Source organism: Mobula hypostoma, chromosome 26 (genome assembly GCF_963921235.1).
Source record: "Mobula hypostoma chromosome 26, sMobHyp1.1, whole genome shotgun sequence".
Lineage (NCBI taxonomy): Eukaryota > Metazoa > Chordata > Chondrichthyes > Myliobatiformes > Myliobatidae > Mobula > Mobula hypostoma.
The window spans coordinates 35,343,653-35,367,422 of NC_086122.1; the positions used below are offsets into that span (position 1 = coordinate 35,343,653).

At 45.3% G+C, this 23,770-nt stretch overlaps 1 protein-coding gene across 1 annotated transcript; it reads left to right on the forward strand.

The window, feature by feature from the left end:
* Positions 1–13,555: 13,555 nt before the first annotated feature.
* LOC134338114 (claudin-4-like) lies at positions 13,556–18,005 on the forward strand. Its single transcript, XM_063033663.1, has 2 exons — positions 13,556–14,227; positions 17,872–18,005. The coding sequence occupies exons 1-2, from the start codon at positions 13,596–13,598 to the stop codon at positions 17,882–17,884; spliced, it is 645 nt and encodes a 214-aa protein (XP_062889733.1). The 5' UTR covers positions 13,556–13,595; the 3' UTR covers positions 17,885–18,005.
* The last annotated feature ends 5,765 nt before the right edge of the window (positions 18,006–23,770 follow it).

A 23,770-nucleotide genomic window follows, 5' to 3' on the forward strand; every position in this document is an offset into this window, starting at 1 on the left:
GACTCCAGGTGAATGTTATTTGAATAAGATCCATTAGCATCAATGGACAACCAGGCACCAAAGTCAGCGCAGTTGCTGGATAAAAGACAATGGATATGTTCTGTAATGAATAACATTCCAGCTGAGCCTGCATTCTTTAAACTTGATGCAGTATATGCCGTCTGTAAAGCCATCAATCTGTACATAGTTGCCATGCAACCTTCCTCTTTTGCTGATTAAAAATAGAGAACGCAGGAACTGCAAAGTAGTTGAGCCAGCTTCTGTGAATGAGAAAGCAGAATAACTTTGCAGCTTGGTGACCTTTGATCGACAGTGGAATATATTAGTGATCTAACAGAAATATAGGCAAGTAGAGAGGAGGGAGATTGGTGTTGAAGAGGGGTTGATGGGGGAGGGCAGTAATGGATAGGAAAGAACAACGGGAAGCTCTGTGATTGGTGGAGGTGGGAGAGATTAAGTGGCAAATTCAAGTTCATTGTCGTCTCTCTGTACATATATACAACCCAATGAAGCAACATTCTTCCGGACTGTGCACCCACACAACATATAACACACGGCATATAAACCAAAATATTATACTATGAACAAGTTAATAAACTATGATTCAAATGCATGTAGTAAACAGTACACAGCTGACTGTGCTAGTGACAAGACCTCTGTAGTGGCAGGGTATTTCTTAGTCTCACAGCCCTAAGGGAAGGAGCTGTTACCCAGTCTGTCTCCTGTGCTTCCTTCCTGACTGCAGTGGGGCAAAGGGATTGTGGTGATCTTCAACAATGCTTTGAGCCCACTGTCTGCAACACTCCCGGTATATATCACACACAGAGGTGAGGGAAATTCAAAATGCATGTACAGTACTGTATATATGCATATATGGTCGAATCATTGCCTTCACTGCCCCAGCAAAGTCCAGGGCTGGCTGAGGAAAAAGCCGTTTGAAGACCAAGTCTTCAATGTAGAAATATCAGTCTATATTACCAGACCATAGAAATCCCTGCCTTCCACACTTCTTAGATTTGGACTCTAAACAGAAAACACATCAACGCACCGGAGAGACACCATTTATACTGTTTCCATGAACCCCTCTAAATCCATTGATAGAGTACTTGACCCAATGTCAACCTCTTATTCAGTCTCTTCATATATTCACATTGATCTAAGTGTGATTATTGATGTTTGTCCATGTGACTGGTCTGCTAATTGTTGATTGCTCATGACCGTTGGCACTGTTGTCTTGTAACTTGCTGTTTGCTATTGTGTTGTCTGTTATGGTACTGTCATGTGTTTTATGTTTGGCACCAAACCACAATAATTTCTGGGATGTTTCACATACTGGCAATAAAATTATTCTGATTCTGATTCCAGCCTAATGTTCCTCTCATCGGGGCCCTAAATTACATTAGAGATAGCCAGGTGGAGAGAAGAAAAATTCAAGGATATTCTCAAAATTGTCTTATAAAAGCGCAACATTTCCATTTATCCTGAGAATTCCTGGCCCCAAAAGCCTTCAAAGTGGAGAAGGGACATTGAAGATGGCACTGAGAACCTCAAGCTTATGATCAGGGGCATACAGAAGCCCGGCAATCATGGTGGATGGAGTGCATTTCCTCTCAATATACCCTTTGGCCTGACCCGGCATGCACCTTCTATGGCAAAGTTTATACGTTTCACATTGGTCTCAGAACAAACAGAAATTGAAAGGAAACAAGTTATGCTCGCTCCCTAGGGGCAGTGCGTGTTCTCCCCGTGACTCTGTGGGTTTCTTCTGGGTTCTGTGGATTCCTCCCACAGTCCAAAGATGTAGCAGTTGGTAGGTTAATTGGTCATTGTGAATTGTCCAATGATTAGGCAGGGGTTAAACTGGGGGTTGCTGGGTGGCACGGCTCAAAGGGCTGGAGGGCCTATTCCGCGTTGTATCTCAATAAGCAAATGTACAGATAAATAATGTCGGAGGAGGACTGAGGAAAGATGATGCCGGAAATTTCTTCCAGTTCGTCCACAAAGCAACCTATTCCTCTTCTCTTATGTCTTTCTTTCCTTTTGCTGGTGTGGGTGGTGGTGGAGGCGGGGGGGGGGGTCAATGCTTTTTGCTGCTGCTTGTGCGCAGGGAGGGAGGAGGGAGGGCTTTGGGGCTTCGATATTTCTATTGTTCTATGAGGTTTCATTGCCTTGTGGATGGCTGTGAAGAGGACGAATTTCAGATTGTGTACTGGATGGATACTCTGATATGAAACGTACTTTGGACTTGACCTTTGAACAAACAAGCAAATGGATGAATGATTGAAAAAATAGATAGATAGATAGGAAGTTAGAAAAAACTAAAAGATGGGTCCAGAGGAAGTATAAATAGCAGTAGTTGTAATGCTCCACATCCCTCAAATGCAGTCTGTGGTTAGGAGTGAGGGTTTCAGTCAATACTGAGTCCAATAGAAGGTGAAGTTTATTACTGGAAGATAACTGGTAAGATCAGGGACTATGAATGGCAGTGCAGGGTAATGTAGTTGGTGGAAACGTGCATAATTCACAGCTACTGACATGGAGTTGGAGTTCACTTTAAGAGGCTAGTCTGATGTGATGATGTAATTACATAAAGAATTTTTACTGCTCTTTGTATTCAGTGTTTTGGGTTACAATAAATGAGTTGTTGTGGTTTTTCTGAAATATAAAACACCTCCGCTGTTTTTATTTGTGAAAACCTACAGAAGCACTAACATGGGATGGTCTGTTGGCTTCCTGTTGCATTCTCCTCTGCACTATCTATTCCATTTTACTGACAAAAGAGCATTAGCCTGAAATTTAAACGCAAACAACAGGAATTCTGCAGATGCTGGAAATTCAAGTAACATACATCAAAGTTGCTGGTGAACGCAGCAGGCCAAGCAGCATCTATAGGAAGAGGCGCAGTCGACGTTTCAGGCCGAGACCCTTCGTCAGGACTAACTGAAGGAAGAGTGAGTAAGGGATTTGTCCCTTACTCCAAATCCCTTACCAAATCCCTTACTCACTCTTCCTTCAGTTAGTCCTGACGAAGGGTCTCGGCCTGAAACGTCGACTGCGCCTCTTCCTATAGATGCTGCTTGGCCTGCTGCGTTCACCAGCAACTTTGATGTATGTTGTTAGCCTGAAATACTAGCATTCACTGATGGCTGCATCTTTACTTCAGAGTTTCTGTATCTGCAGTTCTCCATTTCACTGAGTTTCGTTCATTCATATGTATGAAACTGGTATGGGTGTGGGGCTGGGGGAGGGGGGGGGCTCCTGCGCAGGATCGAAGTTGTCCGCAGAAAGTTGTAAACTCAGTCAGCTCCATCATGAGTACTGGCCTTCCCAGTATCCACGACATCTTCAAGGTGTGATGCCTCAAAAAGGTGGCATACATCACCACGGACCCCCATCACCCAGGACATGCCTTGTTCTCATTGCTACCATCGGGAAGCCGGTACAGGAGCCTGAAGGCAAACAGTCAGTAATTCAGGAACAGCTCCTTCCCCTCTGCTATCTGATTTCTGAATGGACATTGAATCCACATTACTCTTTTTATTTCTAGTTTCTTGCTCTACTTATTTAATTTAACTATGTATATATAACGCACAGGTTTTTTCTCTATTATTATGCATTGCATTGTGCTACTGCCACAACGTGAACAAATAATTTCACAGCACATGCCGATGATTTTCAACCTGATTCTGATTCTGAATAATTGCAGTTCATCACTAGTAACCAAGGCCCAATGTTTTCTCCGGTACTGTGCCAATCAGACTGACCTTCTCAATATTAATTTATTTTTCTTATCCACAGGTATTCCCTCAGGATCGTGGGATCCTTTCTGGCCTTATGAGCTCTGGGGTGGTTAATGAGGCCAATGTGGGACCACAAACACTTCCAGAAAAAGGACCCTAGGTGAGATAGTTTGCTGCTGCTTATACAAGGCGTTTTGTGCTCCCAATGCATGACCTAAAGATAATCTATACCTTCTTGAATGCCCCTTCCCTGCTTTACGTGGCAATGGGACGGAATTCCCGGTAGGGATGTTCACAGAATTGATGGTAACCCTTCTCAGCTGCTCCACAAGGGGGAGCCCTACATTACAATCTGCAGAGAGAGAGAAAAGCATACAAAATTCCCCCAAGCCCGAAGATTTTGCACACATACAATTCCATTTTGTATGCATGCAGGTGGCATGGTAGTGTAGTGGTTAGCACAGTGCTGCCTGTAAAGGATTTGTATGTTCTCCCCGTGACTGTGTGGGTGCTCCGAGTGCTCCCACAGTCTAACAGCGTACTGTTTGGTGGGATAACTGGTCATTGTACAGTGTCCCAAGATTAGGCTAGGATTAAGTTGGGGTATTGCTGTGTGGCGTGGCCCAAAAGGCCAGAAGGGCCTATTCCGTGCTGTATCTCAATAAATAATAAATAAATAACAATTCCTTCTGGAAAAATCACTACTCACTCTGATTCCAAAGTCCTTGAATCATACAACCCTGCAGAAAATAATCTGCTTGTTACCACGATCTCAGTGTTTCCTATAACTCCATGGCCATCAATGCACTTTTATGAAGTTACAAACACAAAATGCTGGAGGAACTTAGCAAGTCCCAGGGGAAGCAACAGCAGTCGTGCCTCTGGCACTGAGTCTGGCCCTGTGGCTCAGAAGGGTGGGGAACCGAAGAGGATGGCAGCAGTAATGGAGGACTGTATAGTCAGGGGGACAGATAGGCGATTCTGTGGACGCCAAATAGAAACACGGATAGTAGTTTGCCTCCCGGGTGCCAGGATCCACGATGTTTCTGGACACATCCACAATATCCTGGAAAGGAAGAGTGAGCAGCCAGAAGTCATGATACATATTGGTACCGACGACATAGGTAGAAAAAGGGAGGAGGTGATGAAAAAACAATACAGGGTGTTAGAAAGAAAGCTGAGAAGTAGGAACTCAAGGGTAGTAATCTTGCGATGGCTGCGTCTGCCATGCGACAGTGAGCATAGGAATAGAATGAGGCGGCAGGCATATGTGTTGCTGGAAGGATTGAAGCAGGGGGCAGGGATTCAGATTTCTGGATAATTGGGACCTCTTCTGGGCAGGTCTGACCTGCACAAAAGGAATGGGTTGCACTAGAATCCAAGGGGGACCAATATTCTTGTGGGCAGGTTTACTAGAGCTGCAGGGAATGGTTTAAACTAATATCGCAGGAGGGTAGGAACCAGGATGGTAGAGCTGAGGACAAGCCAGCAGGTTTACAAGTAGATGCTGGGTGTAACATGAATGTAAGGAAGGACAAGCCAATGATTCGGTACAAATGCAGAGAGAGCAAAGGGTTAAGTTGTATCACACAGGTACAATTCTAAAGGGTGAAGAATGCATACTGAAGATGCTGTATTTAAATGCACACAGCATTCAGAATAAGGTGGGCGAACTCATTGCGTAATTAGAGATTGGTCAGTATGACATTGTAGGCATCACTGAATCATGACTGAAAGAAGGCCATAGTTGGGAGCCTTACATCAAAGATATACTTTGTATCAAAAGGACAGGCAGGAAGGCATAGGCGGTGGTGTGACTGTGGGTAAGAGATGGAATTGTATCTTTAGAAGGAGGTGACATAGGGTCAGAGAACGTTGAATATTTGTGGGTGGTTGTAAGAAACTGCAAGGGTGATAAAAAAACATTATGGGAATCATATATAGGTCTCCAAGTACAGGCCAAGATATGGGGTTGAGTTTGCAAGTGGAGCTGGAAAAGGCATGCAATATGGGTAATGTCACAATTGGAATAGGAGACTTCAATATGCAAGGGCATTTGGAAAATCAGGTTGGTGATGGATCGCAAGAGAGGGAATTTGTTGAGTGCCCATGAGATGGCTTTTTAGAGCAGCTTGTGTTGAGCCTACTTGGGGAAAGGCCATCTTAGATTGGGTGGTGTGTATTAACCCAAATCTTATTACAGAGCTTAATGTAAAGGAACCCTTAGGAGGCAGTGACCATAATATGATTGAATTCATACTGCAATTTGAGAGGGAGAAGCATAAGTCACATGTATCAGTATTGCAATGGAATAAAGGGAATTACAGAGGTGTGAGAGAGGAACTTGCCCAGTGGATTGGAGGAAGATAACAGACAGGGATGATGGTAGAGCAGAGATGGCAGAAGTTTCTGGGAATAGTTCACAAGGTGAAGGATAGATATGCCCCACAGAAGAGGTTCTCAAATGGCAGGGTAGGCAACTATTGCTGACAAAATTTAAGAACTGCATAAAAGCCATAGAAAGGGCATATAAGGTAGCAAAAGTGAATGGGAAGTTGGATGATCGGGAAGCTTTTAAAATCCAACAAAACGCAACTAAAAAAACTATAAGAAGGAAAAAGATTAAATATGAGGGCAAATTAGCCAATAATATAAAGAAGGATACTTAAAGTTTTTCTTCAGTTATATAAAGAGCAAAAGGAAGGCAAGAGTTGATATTGGGCCACTGGAACATGATGCTGGTGAGGTAGTAATGGGGGACAAAGAAATGGCAGATGAACTTAATGGGTACTTTGCATCTGTCTTCACTGTGGAAGACAGTAGCAGTGCGCTAGAGCTCTTTGAGTGTCAAGGAGCATGAGTGAGTGTCATTACTATTACAAAGTAAAAATTATGAGGCAAACTCAAAGGTCCTAAGGTGGATAAGTCACTGGGCCAGATGGACTACATCCCAGAGTCCTGAGGGAAGTTGCTGAAGAAATGACGGAAGCATTGGTCATGATCATGGTCCTGGAGGGCTAGAAGATTATAAATGTCACTTCACTCTTTAGGAAGGGAGGAAGGCAAAAGAAAGGAAATTTTAGGCCAGGTAGCCTAACCTCAGTGATTGGGAAAGCGTTGGAGTCCATTATTAAGGATGAGGTTTCAGGGTACTTGGAGTCTACTGATAAAATAAGTCAAAGTCAGCCTAGCTTCTGCAAAGGAAAATCTTGCCTGACAAATCTGCTAGAGTTATTCCAGGAAGTAACAAGTCGGGTGGACAATGGATAGGCAGCGGATGTCACTTACTTGGATTTCCAGAAGGCGTTTGATAAGGTGCCACACATGAGCCTGCTTAACAAGGTAAAATCCAATGGCTTTACAGGAAATATACTGGCGTGGATAGAGGAGTGGCTGACAGGCAGGAGGCAGCGAGTGGGAATAAAAGGGGCCTTTTCTGGTTGGCTGCCAGTGACTAGTGGCGTTCCTCAGGGGTCAGTATTGGGACCGCCACTTTTCACATTGTTTGTCAATGACTTGGATAATGGAATTGATGGCTTTGTGGTTGATACAAAGATAGGTGGAGGGGTAGGTAGTGCTGAGGAAGCAATGCGATTGCAGCAGGACCTAGAGAAATTGGAAGAATGGGCAAAAAAGTGGCAGATGGAATACAGTGTTGGGAAATGTATGATAATGCATGTTGGTAAAAGGAAAAACAGTGGGGACTAATATCTAAATGGGGAGAAGGTTCAAAATTCAGAGGCGCAGAGGGACTTATGTGTCCTTATGCAAGACTTCCGGATGGTTAACTTACAGGTTGAGTCTGTGGTAAAGAAGACAAATGCAATGTTGCCATTTATTTCAAGGGGACTAGAATATAAAAGCAAGGAGATAATGCTGAGGCTTTATAAGACACTAGTCAGGCTGCACTTTGAGTGGTGTCAACAGTTGTGGCCCCAGATCTCAGAAAGAATGCATTGTCATTGGAGAGAGTCCAGAGGAGGTTCACGGGGACGATTCCAGGAATGAAGGGGTTAAAATACAAGAAGCATTTGGCAGCTTTGGGCCTGTACTCACTGGAATTTAGAAGAATGTTTGGGGGGGGGCAGAGATCTCATTAAAATGTTGAAAGGACTAAATAGACTGGATGTGGAGAGAATGTCTTCTGTGGTGGGGGTATCCAGAACTAGAGGGCACAGCCTCAAAATTGAAGGGCAACCTTCTAGAAAAGAGGTATGGAGGATTTTTTTTTTAGCCAGAGAGTAGTGAATCTGTGGAAAGCTCTGCATAGACCGTGGTGGAGGCCAGTCTGTGGGTATATTTAAGGCAGAAGTTGATAGTTTCCTGATCGGTCAGGGCATCAAAAGATATGGCGGGAAGGAAGGTGTATAGGGTTGAGTGGAATCCAGGATCAGCCATGATGGAATGGTGGAGCAGACTTGATGGGCTGAATGGCCTAATTCTGCTCCTATGTTTTATGGTCTTATGGTCTTAAGTCACAAGACATCTATGGCAGGGAGAAAACAGTTGATGTTTTGGCCCATGACCCTCCATTAGGACTGGAAAAGAAAGGAGCAGAAGCCACAGCAGGAAAATGAGAGGTGTGCAAGCTGGCAGGTGATTGGTGAGACCAGGTGTGAAGGTGATTGGGTGGGTGGGAGAGCGGAAGCAGTGCAAGCTGGCAGGTGATTGGTGAGATCAGGTGAGGGGGAAGGTGATTGGGTGGGTGGGAGAGCGGAAGCAGTGCAAGCTGGCAGGTGATTGGTGAGACCAGGTGAGGGGGAAGGTGATTGGGTGGGTGGGAGAGCAGAAGCAGTGCAAGCTGGCAGGTGATTGGTGAGATCAGGTGAGGGGGAAGGTGATTGGGTGGGTGGCAGAGCGGGAGGAGTGCAAGCTGGCAGGTGATTGGTGAGGCCAGGCGAGGGGGAAGGTGATTGGGTGGGTGGGAGAGCGGGAGGAGTGCAAGTTGGCAGGTGATTGGTGAGACCAGGTGAGGGGGAGGGTGATTGGGTGGGTGGGAGAGAGGGAGCAGGCAAGCTGGCAGGTGATTGGTGAGACCAGGTGAGGGAGAAGGTGATTGGGTGGGTGGGAGAGCGGGAGCAGTGCAAGCTGGCAGGTGATTGGTGAGACCAGGTGAGGGAGAAGGTGATTGGGTGGGTGGGAGAGCGGGAGCAGTGCAAGCTGGCAGGTGATTGGTGAGACCAGGTGAGGGGGAATATGGATAGCTGGAGGAGGGAAGATGAACTCCGAAGCTGGGTGATGATAGGTGGAAGAAATAAAGGGCTAAAGAAGAAGGAATCTGATAGGAGTGGACACCATGGGAGAAAGGGAAGGAGGAGAAGAGGTGAGAGGATAAACAGAATGGGGAAAGGAGAAAGAGAGAATGGGCGGGGGGGGGAGAAATGAGTGAAATTGATGTTCATGACATCAGGTCCTGAAGAAGGGTCTGAGACATTGACTGTTTATTCCTGTCCATAGATGCTGACTCGCTGAGTTTCTCCAGTATCTCGCGTGTGTTGCTCAAGATTTCCAGCATCTGCAGAATCTCTTGTGCTTATAGTTTTTGAAGTGTTGCAAGGTAGGAAAGTGTAGCAGTTAGCATCAGCAGTGCAAGTTTCCTTAAACATCACAGAGTTAGTTGAAGCAACTAATTCTGGAATAATTAGACCACAAGACAGAGGAGCAGAATGAGGTTATTCAGCCCTCTGAACCTGTCCACCATTCCATCAGAAAGGATGCATATTACTCTCAACCACATTATCCTGCCTTCTCTCCATAACCTTTGACACTCTGATTAACCAAACACCTATCAATCTCTGCTTTATTTATACCCAGTAACCTGGACTCCATAGCCATTCATGGCAATGAATTCCACAGATTCACCACCCTCTGGCTGCAGAAATTTCTTCTCAACACTGTTCTAAATAGATTCCCTCTGCCTGCTGGTCCTAGGCTAGAGGAAACAACCTCTCGACATCCACCGTGTCTCGGCCTTTCAATATTCGGTAGGTTTCAATGAAATCTCCCCTTTTTCTTTTAAACTCCAGCTAGTGCAGGCACAGCGTCATCAAATATTCATCACACATTAACCCTTTCATTCCTAGAATCATTCTGGTGATCCTCCTCTGGATCCTCTCCAACGTCAGCTGATATTTTCTTAGATAAGAGGCCCAACATTGCTCACAATACTCGAAGTGTGGTCTGACCAAAGCCTTACAAAGCCTCAGCACCACATCCTTGCTCTTATATTCTAGTCCCCTCGACATGTATGCTAACATTGCACTTGCCTTCCTTACCACTGACTCAACCTGCAAGTTAACCTTTAGAGAATCCTGCATGAGGACCCACAAGTCCCTTTGCACAACCTTCTACCAAAATGCATGACCATAAACTTCCCTACTCTATATTTCATCAGCCACGTCTTTGTCCATTCTCCCAATCTGGACAAATCTCTCTGCAGACTCCCTGCTTCCTCAACAATACCTGACGCTCCACCTATCTTTGAATCATCTGCAAATTTGGTCACAGAGCCATCAATTCCATCACCCAAATCATTGATATACATTGTGAAAAGAAGTGGTCCCAATACTGACCCCTGCTGTACACTATTAGTCACAGGCAGCTAACCATAACAGGCCCCACTTGTACCAACTCTTTGCCTCCTGCCAATCAGCCGATCTTCTATCCATATCAGTATTTTTCCTGTAATACCATGGCCTCTTATCTTGTTAAGCAGCCTCATGTGCTGCATCTTGTCAAAGGCCTTCTGAAAATTTAAGAAAACAACATCCACTGACTCTCCTTGGACTATCCTGCCTGTTGTTTGCTCAATTAATTCATCAAAGATTTGTCAGGAAAGATCTCCCTTTAAAGAAACCATGCTGACTTTGGCCTACTTTATAGTGTGTCTCCAAGTACCCCGAACGCTCATCTTTAACAATGGACTCCAACATCCTCCTGACCACTAAGGTCAGGCTGAGTGGTCTGTAACTTCCTTTTCTCTGCCTCACTCCCTTCTTGAAGAATGGGGTGACATATGCAATTTTCCAGTCATCGGGAATCATACCAGAAAATCAGATTCTCATAAGATCGTTACGGATGCTTCTCCAGCTACCTTTCTCAGAACCCTAGGGTGCAGTTTCAGCTTCCAAGACATCTTCTCCTTAGTAACAACAGTGACACTCACTTCTGTCCCCTGACACAAATTTCTGGCACACTGCTAGTGTCTTCCACAGTGACAACTGATGCAAAAATACTTATTCAGTTCATCCGCCATTTCTTTGTTCCCTATTATTACCCCTCCAGTGTCATTTTCCAATGGTCCAATATCCACTCTTGCCTCTTTTTTAATCTTTATAAAGCTGAAAAACTTTGGGTATCCTCGTTAATATTATTGCCTAGCTTATGTTCATCTTTTCTCTCCTGATGGTTTTTTTAGTTGCCTGTTAGTGGTGTTTAAAAGTGGCCCAATCATCTAACTTCCCGCTAATCTTTGCCCTCTCTTTTGCATTTATGCTGTCTTTGACTTCCCTTGTCAGCCACTTAAATTCTTGCCCAAACTTGCTGAGTGAAAGCCTGACTACTCTAGCACTGTCCACTCACAAAAATGGCCGCTGCAACAATGGCCGATCTGCTCAAATCCCACTTTTTTTGTTGGCCCTTGCTAATTAAACCTAGTTACTACTAACCCACGCAGTTACCCACTCCACAAACAAGTCCCAACAGGCCCCGCTCACTTTTTAAAACTGCCAGGGTACTTGGAGGATTCGCTGATTTAATTGACTATTCCAGAAATCTCTGAGGCAGCTCCTAATCCCTTCCCTTTAGCATGAATTCCTTCAGCCACTGGCTGGAAGGAAGCAGCCAATATGGTTTATTTCACCTCCCTTACCTACAGAGTACTTTACTGTACTTAACCAAGACAAAGGAGGCCCAGCTATCCATTGTGATTGGACTGGGGCCAAGGAATCCAGTCAAACTCATTGGACAATTGTGCCTTAATATGACCAAATAGGTATCAGGGAATATTCCTGAGATCTCCGTCAGACAGGGCCGGCCAGGGATGTTGTGACCTAGCTGTCCATGTATACACAAGTCAGAACATATGGAGAGCAAGTCAGTAGGATATGGACAGCAAGCTTTTGCCCATGCAGCAGCCTCCCCACCCCCAACACAGCTAATAAATCCAAAGGAATGACAGGGACAACGACAGCATCGCGGAAGTTGCCAGTCCGTGCTGAGCTCAATGTAGGACTTCTGTAGGGACTCCAGCTTCTGACTTTTCCTCAGGGTTTACTCATGGAGCCTTCCCCATGGGCAGGCAAGGTTTGAGATCGGAGTTTTCCTTCTCTGAGATGAACTACCAACCACGGCTGATGAGCCCCATCTCCCCGCAGTGACTGGTTTTAAGGCGCCAGTAACCTGCCTTTGCCCCTTCTCCTGTCATAGGAACGGTTCCATCGGGCTAAGTGGCTGAGTCATATGTGAAAACCAGGAGCTGGACTCGGTGGTCAGAGGGTATTTGAGACGCACGCCATTTAATAGGCAGTGGGAGTTTATCCCCACTAACCACCTCTCCCCGATGGAACCTATCAAGGCCTAACACAAAAGATAATGTGGTGTGTTGAGGTCAAAGGTCTGCCATGATAATAACATTGGATACTAGATCATGCAGTAGGGACAAGTGTCTTTTTATTTTCTGATCTATGTATTTCCTGCTTTTTATTTAACATTCATTTAAAGAGGACTCGAATACAGAAGCCAGGATATAATGCTGAGGCTTGCAGAGGGCTCAGAGAAGCTTCACAAGAATGATTCCAGGAATGAAAGGGTTAACACATCAGGAGTATTTGATGGCCCTGGGCCTACACTTGCTGGAGTTTAGAAGAATGGGGGGCGGGGGGAGGATCTCAATGAAACTTATCAACTTACCAACTATTGGATAGATGTTTGCACAGTTGGGGAATTAAGGGTTATGGGGAAAAGGCAGGTAGGTGCAGATGAGTCCATGGCCAGATCAGCCATGATCTGATTGAATGGTGGTGCAGGCTTGATGGGCCAAATGGCCTGTTCCTGCTCCTATATCTTCTTCCTCATTGAAAGGCCTAAATAGGGTGGATGTGGAGAAGATGTTTGCTGTGGTGGGGGGAGGCTAGGACCAGAGGGCACAGCCTCAGAATACAAGGACATTCCTTTAGAACGGAGAAGAAGAGGAATTTCTTTAGCCAGAGGGTGGTAAACCTGTGGAATTCATTGCCACGGATGGTTGCGGAAGTCAAATCATTGAGTATATTTAAAGCGGAGGTTGATAGGTTTCTCATTGGGGCATCAAAAGTTAAGGGGAGAAGGAAAGAAAATGAAGTTGGGAGGGATAATATATTAGCCATGATAGAATGGTGTAGAGTCGATAGCCTGAAGGGCCTAATTCTGTTCCTGTTGAATGCCTTAAGGTCTTATAGCCTTTCCATGCGGCCATACAGCAGAGAATGTGTTTCAAGAGAAATTTCCTTCCAGATCTGCTGATTTGATCTGTCTTGCAAAAAAGTGGTAATACCATTTCCAAAATTACATAGTTAGGAGCCACTGCCAACCACTTCATGTATCGATTACTGGCAACCTGCCAATATAAATGAGACTGACGGCTCATTTAAACAGTCATTAATTATCCACCGTGTTCCCCCCCCACCCCACCCTCACAGAAATCCATCCCTCGGTTTGTGCAGCAGGCTTTTGTCGCTGTCTGTGTGAGAAGGTCATGTCCAGAACTTTCCGTCTGATACCAGAGTTTAATTGTGGCTAACTGCAATTATCCCCGAGCTCCGGACGGCCAGGAGGAAGCATATCCACATACGACTGTTGGGAATTTTCAAGTGGGCAATGGCAAGCGCCGGCTTCCAGGTGGTGGGATTCATTACCGCTGTGGTTGGCTGGTTCATGGCCTGTGTTGCTATGGCAATTCCGCAGTGGAAAGTCCGGAATTTAGACGGCAGCACAATTCTGACAGCACAGGAGGGCTGGGAGGGGATCTGGATGACCTGCATTAATGACAGTGGGGGTCTCTTGACCTGCAACGTCTACGGCTCATTATTGGGGTTGCCGTCTGACCTTCAGGCCGCCCGAGCTTTCATGTGCATGGCTGTGGCTCTGGGCATTTTTGCAATAGCGGCGTCCTGTGCAGGCATGGAATGCACCAAGTTCGCAGAGCAGGAGGAGAGGTTGAAGGCTGTGCTTGCCGTGACAGGAGGGGCTTTCTTCATCTTGGCCGGGATGTGCGTCCTGATTCCAATCTCCTGGACTGCTGCCAACATTGTGGCTGACTTCTACAACCCTCTGGTTCCCCTCTCCATGAAAGCAGAACTGGGTGACGCTCTGTTCCTGGGTTGGGGATCAACTTTCGTCCTGGTCCTTGGAGGAAGCATCCTCTGCTGTTCCTGCCCAGAAGACCGCGGGAAGAGTAGGCAGCACATGAGGAACCTCTCTCACTATCATTCCACAGCTCCGGGAAACAGGTAACAATCTCCACTGCAAGTCTTGGTGAAGTCTTCACCGTGTCTATTCTGGCTAGCCTGTGTTGAAATTTTCACTGCCTATAAATAGTTCTCACTTAACAAATAAACTGGTGTTTGCAGCATTGGCCACAGCTAGTTCTATGAGAATTAGGATCAGAATGAGGTTCATTATCACTCTATGACGTGAAGTTTGCTGTTTTGCAGTGGCAGTACGATGCAATGACATTGGGAGATCATCAATATTGGTGATTGGCAGTTATACAGGACTGGGTAGTTGGACATCACTGAGATCCAGAGTGAACAGTAGCTAGCAGGAGCGTTGCGAGAGCGTAGTGGTTAGCACAACACTTTACAGTTCAGTTCCTGCCACTGCTGTAAGGAGTTTGCACGCTGTCCCCGTGACCGCGTGGGTTTCCTCCGGGAGCTCTGGTTTCCTCCCACAGTCCAAAGACCGTGATGGAGCTGGCAGACTCTACAACCCTCTGCAACGTCTGCATCGCAGCCTCCATCCTAAGCTGTGATGGAGCCAGTGAGAACGCTCTGCTTCATATATCTATAGAAATTTGCAAGACTTTGGTGACATACCATAGCTCCCCAAACTGCTGATGAAGTAGAACTAGCGGCGGGACTTCTTTGTGACTTGCATCAGTGTGCTGAACCTCGAACACACCCTCCAAGATGTGACACCCAGGAACATGAAGTGGCTCACCCTTTCCACTGCTGACCCCTGATGAAGTGTTATCACCACTTCCTCTAACCTGAGGTTCACCATCAATTCCATGGTCTTGCTGACATTGAGTGTAAGGTCATTGTTGCGACACCACTCAACCAGCCGATCTATTTCACTCCCGTACGCCTCCTTGTCACCATCTACAATTTCAAATGCAAATTTGTAGATGGCATTTGAGATGTAATTAGTCACGCAGTCCTGGGCGTAGAAAGAGAAGTGCAGCAGGCTAAGCACACATTCTTGAAGTGTGCCTGTGTTATCAGTCAGTGAGAAGGAGATGTTATCACTGATAACATTTTCTTAAACCCACCCAATCTCCCTGCTTGAGAATGCTTTCATTTTAAAATACTCATCCTTGGGTTGAAATCCCTCCTTGGTCCACCTCTCCCTATCTCTGTAATCTCCTTCAACTCTACAAAGTCCCAATATCTCTACACTCCTCTCATCCGACCTCTTGCAAAACGCACAAAATGCTGGAGGAACTCACCAGATCAGGCAGCATCTATGGAAGTGAATAAACTGTCAATGTTTCAGGCCGAGACTCTTCATCAGGTCTGGAAAAGGGGATGAGAAGTCAGAACAATAAGGTGGGAGGAGGGGAGGATGAAGCACAAGGTGGCAAATGCTAGGTGAAACTGAGAGAGGGGGAGGCGTGAAGTAAAGAGCTGTAAAGTTGATTGGTGAAAGAGATAAAGTTCTGGAGCAGGGGGAGTCTGATAAGATAGAAGGGTAGAAGATGATGGAAGAAAGGGAAGGGAGAGGAGCACCAGAAGGAGGTGATGGGCAGGTAAGGAGATAGGAGAGAGAGGGAATCAGGAATGGGAGATGGTGAAGTGGGAAGGGAGCTATTACCGGAAGTTTGAAAAATCGATGTTTGTGCCATCAGGTTGGAGGCTACCTGGACAGCAATTAAGGTGTCGTTCCTCCAACCTGAGAGCGTCTTCATCACAGCAGTGGAGGAGACCACAGACTGACACGTTAGAATGGGAATGGGAAGTGGAACTGAACTGGCAGATAGAGGTGCTCAGCAAAGTGGTCTCCCAATCCAGGTCGGGTCTCACCAAAGTACAGGAGGCCACATTGGGAGCCCCAGATACAGATGACCCCAACAGACTCACAGGTGAAGTGTCGTCTCACCTGGAAGGACTGTTTGGGGTCCTTTGCATATCTTCAGTTGCAATAATGCCTCCCTCCCCCAGGGATAGTTTTCTCATTTGCTGCTTTAACTGTATATTTTCCTCCCTTACATTTTACACCTCCCCATCTCCTGACTGACATCTCTAAATGTTAAGTCATCCAGAGTTCTATTCTCCATATCTTACTGTCATCCGATTGACTTATTACCCCTGTCTTCACATTGGATCCTGGGCCTGCATTGTTTCAGAATTAAAATTTTCATCCTTATTTTCAAACCCCCCGTTGTTTCTATAAGCTCTAGCACCATCAGATATACAAGCAGAACCGGGCCATTTGGCTCATCAAACTTGTTCCAACATTAAATCATGGCTGAAATTTTTTCCTCACGTCCAGTTGCTTCCTGTAATCCTTAAATCCCTTACCAATCACGAAGCTATCAACATCCTCCTTAAACACAGCAAACCATTTGCCCTCCATGGCTGTCCATAGCAATGAATTGCACAGATTTACCACCCTTCAGCTGAAGAAATTCCTCTTCATCTCATTTCTGAAGGGACATTCCTTTACCCTCAAGCTGTAACTTCAGAGTCCTCAATTGGAAAAATCTCTTCCATATCCGTTCTGTCAAGACCTTTCTGTATCCAGCAGTTTTTGCTGTGATCCCCCTCATCCTTCTGAACTCTGTTGAGTTTGAGAGCCTCCTTCCTGTGTAAACTCTTAGAGTCCTAAAAAACTTTGTCATCTCTGTGCCCCCACCCCCAGTTCAGCTTTTTAACCATATACCTGATTTAATTGCTCCATCTTTTAGGGTTTGTGACTTCTGCTAATTGATCCTAAGCTCTGAAGATTCCTTGCTAATTTATCTCTGACTTTCTACATTTTTTACCTTTGGTAAAATACGCCTCTGGCAGTGAGGAAATCACTGTTACTTGTGCTCATATCTCCATCTGTGGCTCCGCCACAATTTGTCTGACCTGCAGTACTGTCTGAAAGGAGTTTGCATGTTGTCCCTGTGACCACGTGAGCTTCTTCCTGATCTTACGTTTTCCTTCCACGCCCCCTAGTTGTGAGGGCTGTAAATTGTCCCTAGTATTTAAATAAGTCTTAAGGGTGGCAGAGTATCTTTTCGGTACCAGTACCAGCGACCCGGGTTCAATTCCCACCGCTGCCTGTACGGAATTCATTCTCCCCGTGGCTGGAAGTTTTCTCCGAAAGCTCCAATTTCATCCCACAGTCCAAAGCTTGGTAGGTTAATTGGTAGTAATTGTACATAGTCCCGTGATTAGGTCAGAGTTAAATTGGAGGATTGCGGCTCGAGGGTCTATTCTGTGCTGTATCTCAACAAATAAACGAACAAGTAAACAAATAATGGGTAGGATTTGTCGGGAGTCCCCGGTAATGTGTGTGTTTCCCCCACGTGCTCCGATTTCCTCGCACAGTACAGGGACGTAGCAGTTAGTAATTGGTCAGTTTAAATTGCCTGTGATTAGGCTAGATTTAAAACTGTGGGTTGCTGGGTGGTGCAGATTGTTGGACCAAAAGGACCTGTTCGACGCTGTATGTCTAAATAAAAAAATAAAAAAGTAGAATCTGAGGGCCATTGATGGGAATGTAGGGACAGCAGGCTAAAGGGAAAATCTGTTGGGTAACAGGAATTACTGTGGGGCATTTCACTATATTAGAAACACATAATGAACATTGCTTATTGTGAGCAAATTTTTAAGCTACTGTTCTAATTAGTATCTGCTCTAATTATTATTATTATTATTATTTCCAGGATCAACATTTGAATCTGAAGTGAAACATGGGCCGGGATCAACACCCAGGGACCTGCAATAGCTTTAAACTGGAGAATGGCGAAGATTAAAGAAATCTAACCATCCTATATCATAAAATAAGAAAGAAAGTTCTTTTGACAAACTGAAATCTGGTGTCCCAGTGTGTTTCATTCTGTGGAGGTTGATACCTTTGTTCAGGTTTTTATCTTCTGACAAAATGCAGTAAGTCTAAAGTATCAAAGTTCAAAGTAAATTTATTATCGAAGTACATATACTGTACGTCACCATATACGAACCCTGAGATTAATTTTCTTGCGGGCATACTCAGTAAATCCAAGAACCATAAATGAATCAATGAAAGACCACACCCAACAGGACGGATAAACGACCAACGTGCAAAAAACAACAAACTGAGCAAATACAAAAGATAAAGGAAATAATAATAATAATCAGCAAATAAGCAATACATATTGAGAACATGAGATGAAGAGTTCTTGAAAGTGAGGCCGTATAGAAGGTTGTGGGAACAGTTTGGTAACGGGGCGAGGGAAGTTGAGTAATTTAAAGCGCTGACTCTCTCTTCCTCTGATTCCCCCAATGCAGACTGGCTCATGGACCTCTGGCTTCCTCCTCTGGAAGTCAATAATTAGCTTCTTGGTCTTGCTGATAGAGAGAGAGATTTTCAATCTCCCTCCTATATGCTGATCCATCACCAGCTTTGATTCGGCCAACAACAGTGGTGTCGTCTGCAAATTTAAATATGGTACTGGAGCTGTGCTTAGCCTCACGGTCACAAGTATAAAACGAGTAGAGCAGGGGGAGAAGGTGAAGCACACAGCCTTGCGGTGTACCAGTGCTGATGGAGATGTTGTACTCAATGAAACTGTAAAGTCATTACGTTTATCCTTGTACATAGGTTTAAATGCAAATAGGAGAGACAAAATCCTTGTGGGGGACAAAAACTATAGTTAATGCAATAAGGTATGTACTTTTTCCAATGTTTGGTGACAACTAATCTCTAATGGAAGTAAGAGAGTAACCTTCTTAACCAGGTTCACTAGTTTTGAGAAAAAATAACCTTCTTAACCAGGTTAACTAGTTTTGAGAAAAAATTAGTTTTCCAGTTCAAGTTGTACTTCATATTTTAAAACAAATCGGCAAGTCATCGGGATTGCTGATGTAGTGAGAATGCAGCTGTCACATTAACGGGGTGCTCCTTTTGGTCAGAGTTAAAGCATATTCATTGGAATGATGGAATGGCAGCGCAGACTTGATGGGCTGAATGGCCTAATTCTGCTCCTTTGTCATATGGAAGAGGAGACCTGATCTGCCCTGATTACACATGCTTATTAGAACCTCCTCTTTGTATTCAGGCTTCCTTTAATCTCTAACAAGAGAAAATCTTCAGATGCCGGAAATCGGAGCAACACACTTAAAATGCTGGAGGACCCAGCAGGCCAGGCAGCATCTATGCAAAAAAACTACAGTTGACATTTTGGGCCAAAACGTCGACTGTACTCTTTTCCATAGATGCTGCCTGGCCTGCTGAGTTCCTCCAGCACTTTGTGTGTGTTTCTTTAAACTCTGACTCACGAAATATGCAAGTTTCCTCATCACCCATCTCCCATCTCCCTCCTCCCATCTCCCATCACCCTCCTCCCGTCTCCCGTCTCCTATCTCCCCTCCCACCACCCATCACCCATCTCCCATCTCCCATCACCCATCTCCCATCTCCCATCACCCATCTCCCATCACCCATCTCCCATCACCCATCTCCCATCTTCCATCTCCCCTCCCATTTCCCATCTCCCATCACCCATCACCCATCACCCATCTCCCATCACCCATCTCCCATCACCCATCTCCCATCAGCCATCTCCCCTCCCATTTCCCATCTCCCATCACCCATCACCCATCACCCATCTCCCATCTCCCATCTCCCATCTCCCATCACCCATCACCCATCTCCCATCACCCATCTCCCATCTCCCATCACCCATCTCCCATCTCCCATCACCCATCTCCCATCTTCCATCTCCCATTTCCCATCTCCCATCACCCATCTCCCATCACCCATCTCCCATCTCCCAGCACCCATCTCCCAGCACCTATCTCCCATCTCCCATCACCCATCTCCCATCACCCATCTCCCATCTTCCATCTCCCATCACCCATCACCCATCACCCATCACCCATCTCCCATCACCCATCTCCCATCACCCATCTCCCATCACCCATCTCCCATTACCCATCTCCCATCTCCCATCACCCATCTCCCATCACCTATCACCAATCTCCCATCACCCATCTCCCATCTCCCAGCACCCATCTCCCATTTCCCATCTCCCATCTCCCATCTCCCATTTCCCATCTCCCATCACCCATCTCCCATCACCCATCTCCCATCACCTATCACCCATCTCCCATCACCCATCTCCCATCACCCATCTCCCATCACCTATCACCCATCTCCCATCACCCATCTCCCATCACCCATCTCCCATCTTCCATCTCCCATCACCCATCACCCATCACTCATATCCCATCTTCCATCACCCATCGCTCATATCCCATCTCCCATCTCCACACTGGCTCTTCTTCCTGAATCTGCTCAGTCTTCAGATCTTCTACAATCCTCATTCATCATTTTTTAACTGATATCTTCATATCTTCAGTTTCCGATTCAGATTTAAGTACACCCTACCTCTCTTCTCTCCATAACTGGGGTTTAACAATCCATGTCTCAAATTATTCTCCCATAAAATTCTTCCTTTTAACATGTAGTCTCATTAAACACTCTCTGTTATGTCCTCCGTCCTGAACACTTCCCTCTCTAAATCCATTCCTCCATCCCTCCTATCTTTTTCCTCTCCATTACAACGTTAGAAATACTGTATTGTTTCCATCTGCAACAATAACTCATTAAATCTCTACCCCAGCATCATTATTATAATTATGCGCCATGTCGTATGATGTGGGTGATCGTGGTCTTTCCATGACCGGGATTGTTCTTGGCAAATTTTTCTACAAAAATGGTTTGCCATTGCCTTTTTCTGGGAAGCGCCTTTACAAGACGGGTGACCCCAGCCATTATCAATACTCTTCAGAGATTGTCTGCCTGGTGTCAGTTGTCACATAACCAGGACTTGTGATATAGAAACATAGAAACATAGAAACATAGAAAATAGGTGCAGGAGTAGGCCATTCGGCCCTTCGAGCCTGCACCGCCATTTATTATGATCATGGCTGATCATCCAACTCAGAACCCAGCCTTCCCTCCATACCCCGTGACCCCTGTAGCCACAAGGGCCATATCTAACTTCCTTTTAAACATAGCTAATGAACTGGCCTCAACAGTTTGCTGTGGCAGAGAATTCCACAGATTCACCACTCTCTGTGTGAAGAAGTTTTTCCTAACCTCGGTCCTAAAAGGCTTCCCCTCTATCCTCAAACTGTGACCCCTCGTTCTAGACCTCCCCAACATCGGGAACAATCTTCCCGCATCTAGCCTGTCCAATCCCTTTAGGATCTTATACGTTTCAATCAGATCCCCCCTCAATCTTCTAAATTCCAACGAGTACAAGCCCAGTTCATCCAGTCTTTCTTCATATGAAAGACCTGCCATCCCAGGAATCAATCTGGTGAACCTTCTTTGTACTCCCTCTATGGCAAGGATGTCTTTCCTCAGATTAGGGGACCAAAACTGCACACAATACTCCAGGTGTGGTCTCACCAAGGCCTTGTACAACTGCAGTAGTACCTCCCTGCTCCTGTACTCGAATCCTCTCGCTATAAATGCCAGCATACCGTTCGCCTTTTTCACCGCCTGCTGTACCTGCATGCCCACTTTCAATGACTGGTGTATAATGACACCCAGGTCTCGTTGCACCTCCCCTTTTCCTAATCGGCCACCATTCAGATAATAATCTGTTTTCCTATTTTTGCCACCAAAGTGGATAACTTCACATTTATCCACATTAAATTGCATCTGCCATGAGTTTGCCCACTCACCCAACCTATCCAAGTCACCCTGCATCCTCTTAGCATCCTCCTCACTGCTAACACTGCCACCCAGCTTCGTGTCATCCGCAAACTTGGAGATGCTGCATTTAATTCCCTCATCCAAGTCATTAATATATATTGTAAACAACTGGGGTCCCAGCACTGAGCCTTGCGGTACCCCACTAGTCACCGCCTGCCATTCTGAAAAGGTCCCGTTTATTCCCACTCTTTGCTTCCTGTCTGCTAACCAATTCTCCACCCACACCAATACCTTACCCCCAATACCATGTGCTTTAAGTTTGCACACTAATCTCCTGTGTGGGACCTTGTCAAAAGCCTTTTGAAAATCCAAATATACCACATCCACTGGTTCTCCCCTATCCACTCTACTAGTTACATCCTCAAAAAATTCTATGAGATTCGTCAGACATGATTTTCCTTTCACAAATCCATGCTGACTTTGTCCGATCATTTCACCGCTTTCCAAATGTGCTGTTATCACATCCTTGATAACTGACTCCAGCAGTTTCCCCACCACCGACGTTAGGCTAACCGGCCTATAATTCCCCGGTTTCTCTCTCCCTCCTTTTTTAAAAAGTGGGGTTACATTAGCCACCCTCCAATCCTCAGGAACTAGTCCAGAATCTAACGAGTTTTGAAAAATTATCACTAATGCATCCACTATTTCTTGGGCCACTTCCTTAAGCACTCTGGGATGCAGACCATCTGGCCCTGGGGATTTATCTGCCTTCAATCCCTTCAATTTACCTAACACCACTTCCCTACTAACATGTATTTCGCTCAGTTCCTCCATCTCACTGGACCCTCTGTCCCTTACTATTTCTGGAAGATTATTTATGTCCTCCTTAGTGAAGACAGAACCAAAGTAATTATTCAATTGGTCTGCCATGTCCTTGCTCCCCATAATCAATTCACCTGTTTCTGTTTGCAGGGGACCTACATTTGTCTTTATCAGTCTTTTCCTTTTTACATATCTATAAAAGCTTTTACAGTCCGTTTTTATGTTCTCTGCCAGTTTTCTCTCATAATCTTTTTTCCCCTTCCTAATTAAGCCCTTTGTCCTCCTCTGCTGAACTCTGAATTTCTCCCAGTCCTCAGGTGAGCCACTTTCTCTGGCTAATTTGTATGCTACTTCTTTGGAATTGATACTATCCCTAATTTCTCTTGTCAGCCACGGGTGCACTACCTTCCTTGATTTATTCTTTTGCCAAACTGGGATGAACAATTGTTGTAGTTCATCCATGCAACCTTTAAATGCCTGCCATTGCATATCCACCGTCAATCCTTGAAGTGTCATTTGCCAGTCTATCTTAGCTAATTCACGTCTCATACCTTCAAAGTTACCCCTCTTTAAGTTCAGAACCTTTGTTTCTGAATTAACTACGTCACTCTCCATGTTAATGAAGAATTCCACCATATTATGGTCACTCTTACCCAAGGGGCCTCTCACGACAAGATCGCTAATTAACCCTTCCTCATTGCTCAAAACCCAGTCCAGAATAGCCTGCTCTCTAGTCGGTTCCTCGACATGTTGGTTCAAAAAACCATCCCGCATACATTCCAAGAAATCCTCTTCCTCAGCACCTTTACCAATTTGGTTCACCCAGTCTACATGTAGATTGAAGTCACCCATTATAACTGCTGTTCCTTTATTGCACACATTTCTAATTTCCTGTTTAATACCATCTCCGACCTCACTACTACTGTTAGGTGGCCTGTACACAACTCCCACCAGCGTCTTCTGCCCCTTAGTGTTACGCAGCTCTACCCATATCGATTCCACATCTTCCCGGCTTATGTCCTTCCTTTCTATTGCGTTAATCTCTTTTTTAACCAGCAACGCCACCCCACCTCCCCTTCCTTCATGTCTATCCC

Excerpts from the sequence above, each read along its gene's own strand:
- LOC134338114 (XM_063033663.1), top strand. The coding sequence starts at position 13,596 with ATGGCAAGCGCCGGCTTCCAGGTGGTGGGATTCATTACCGCTGTGGTT.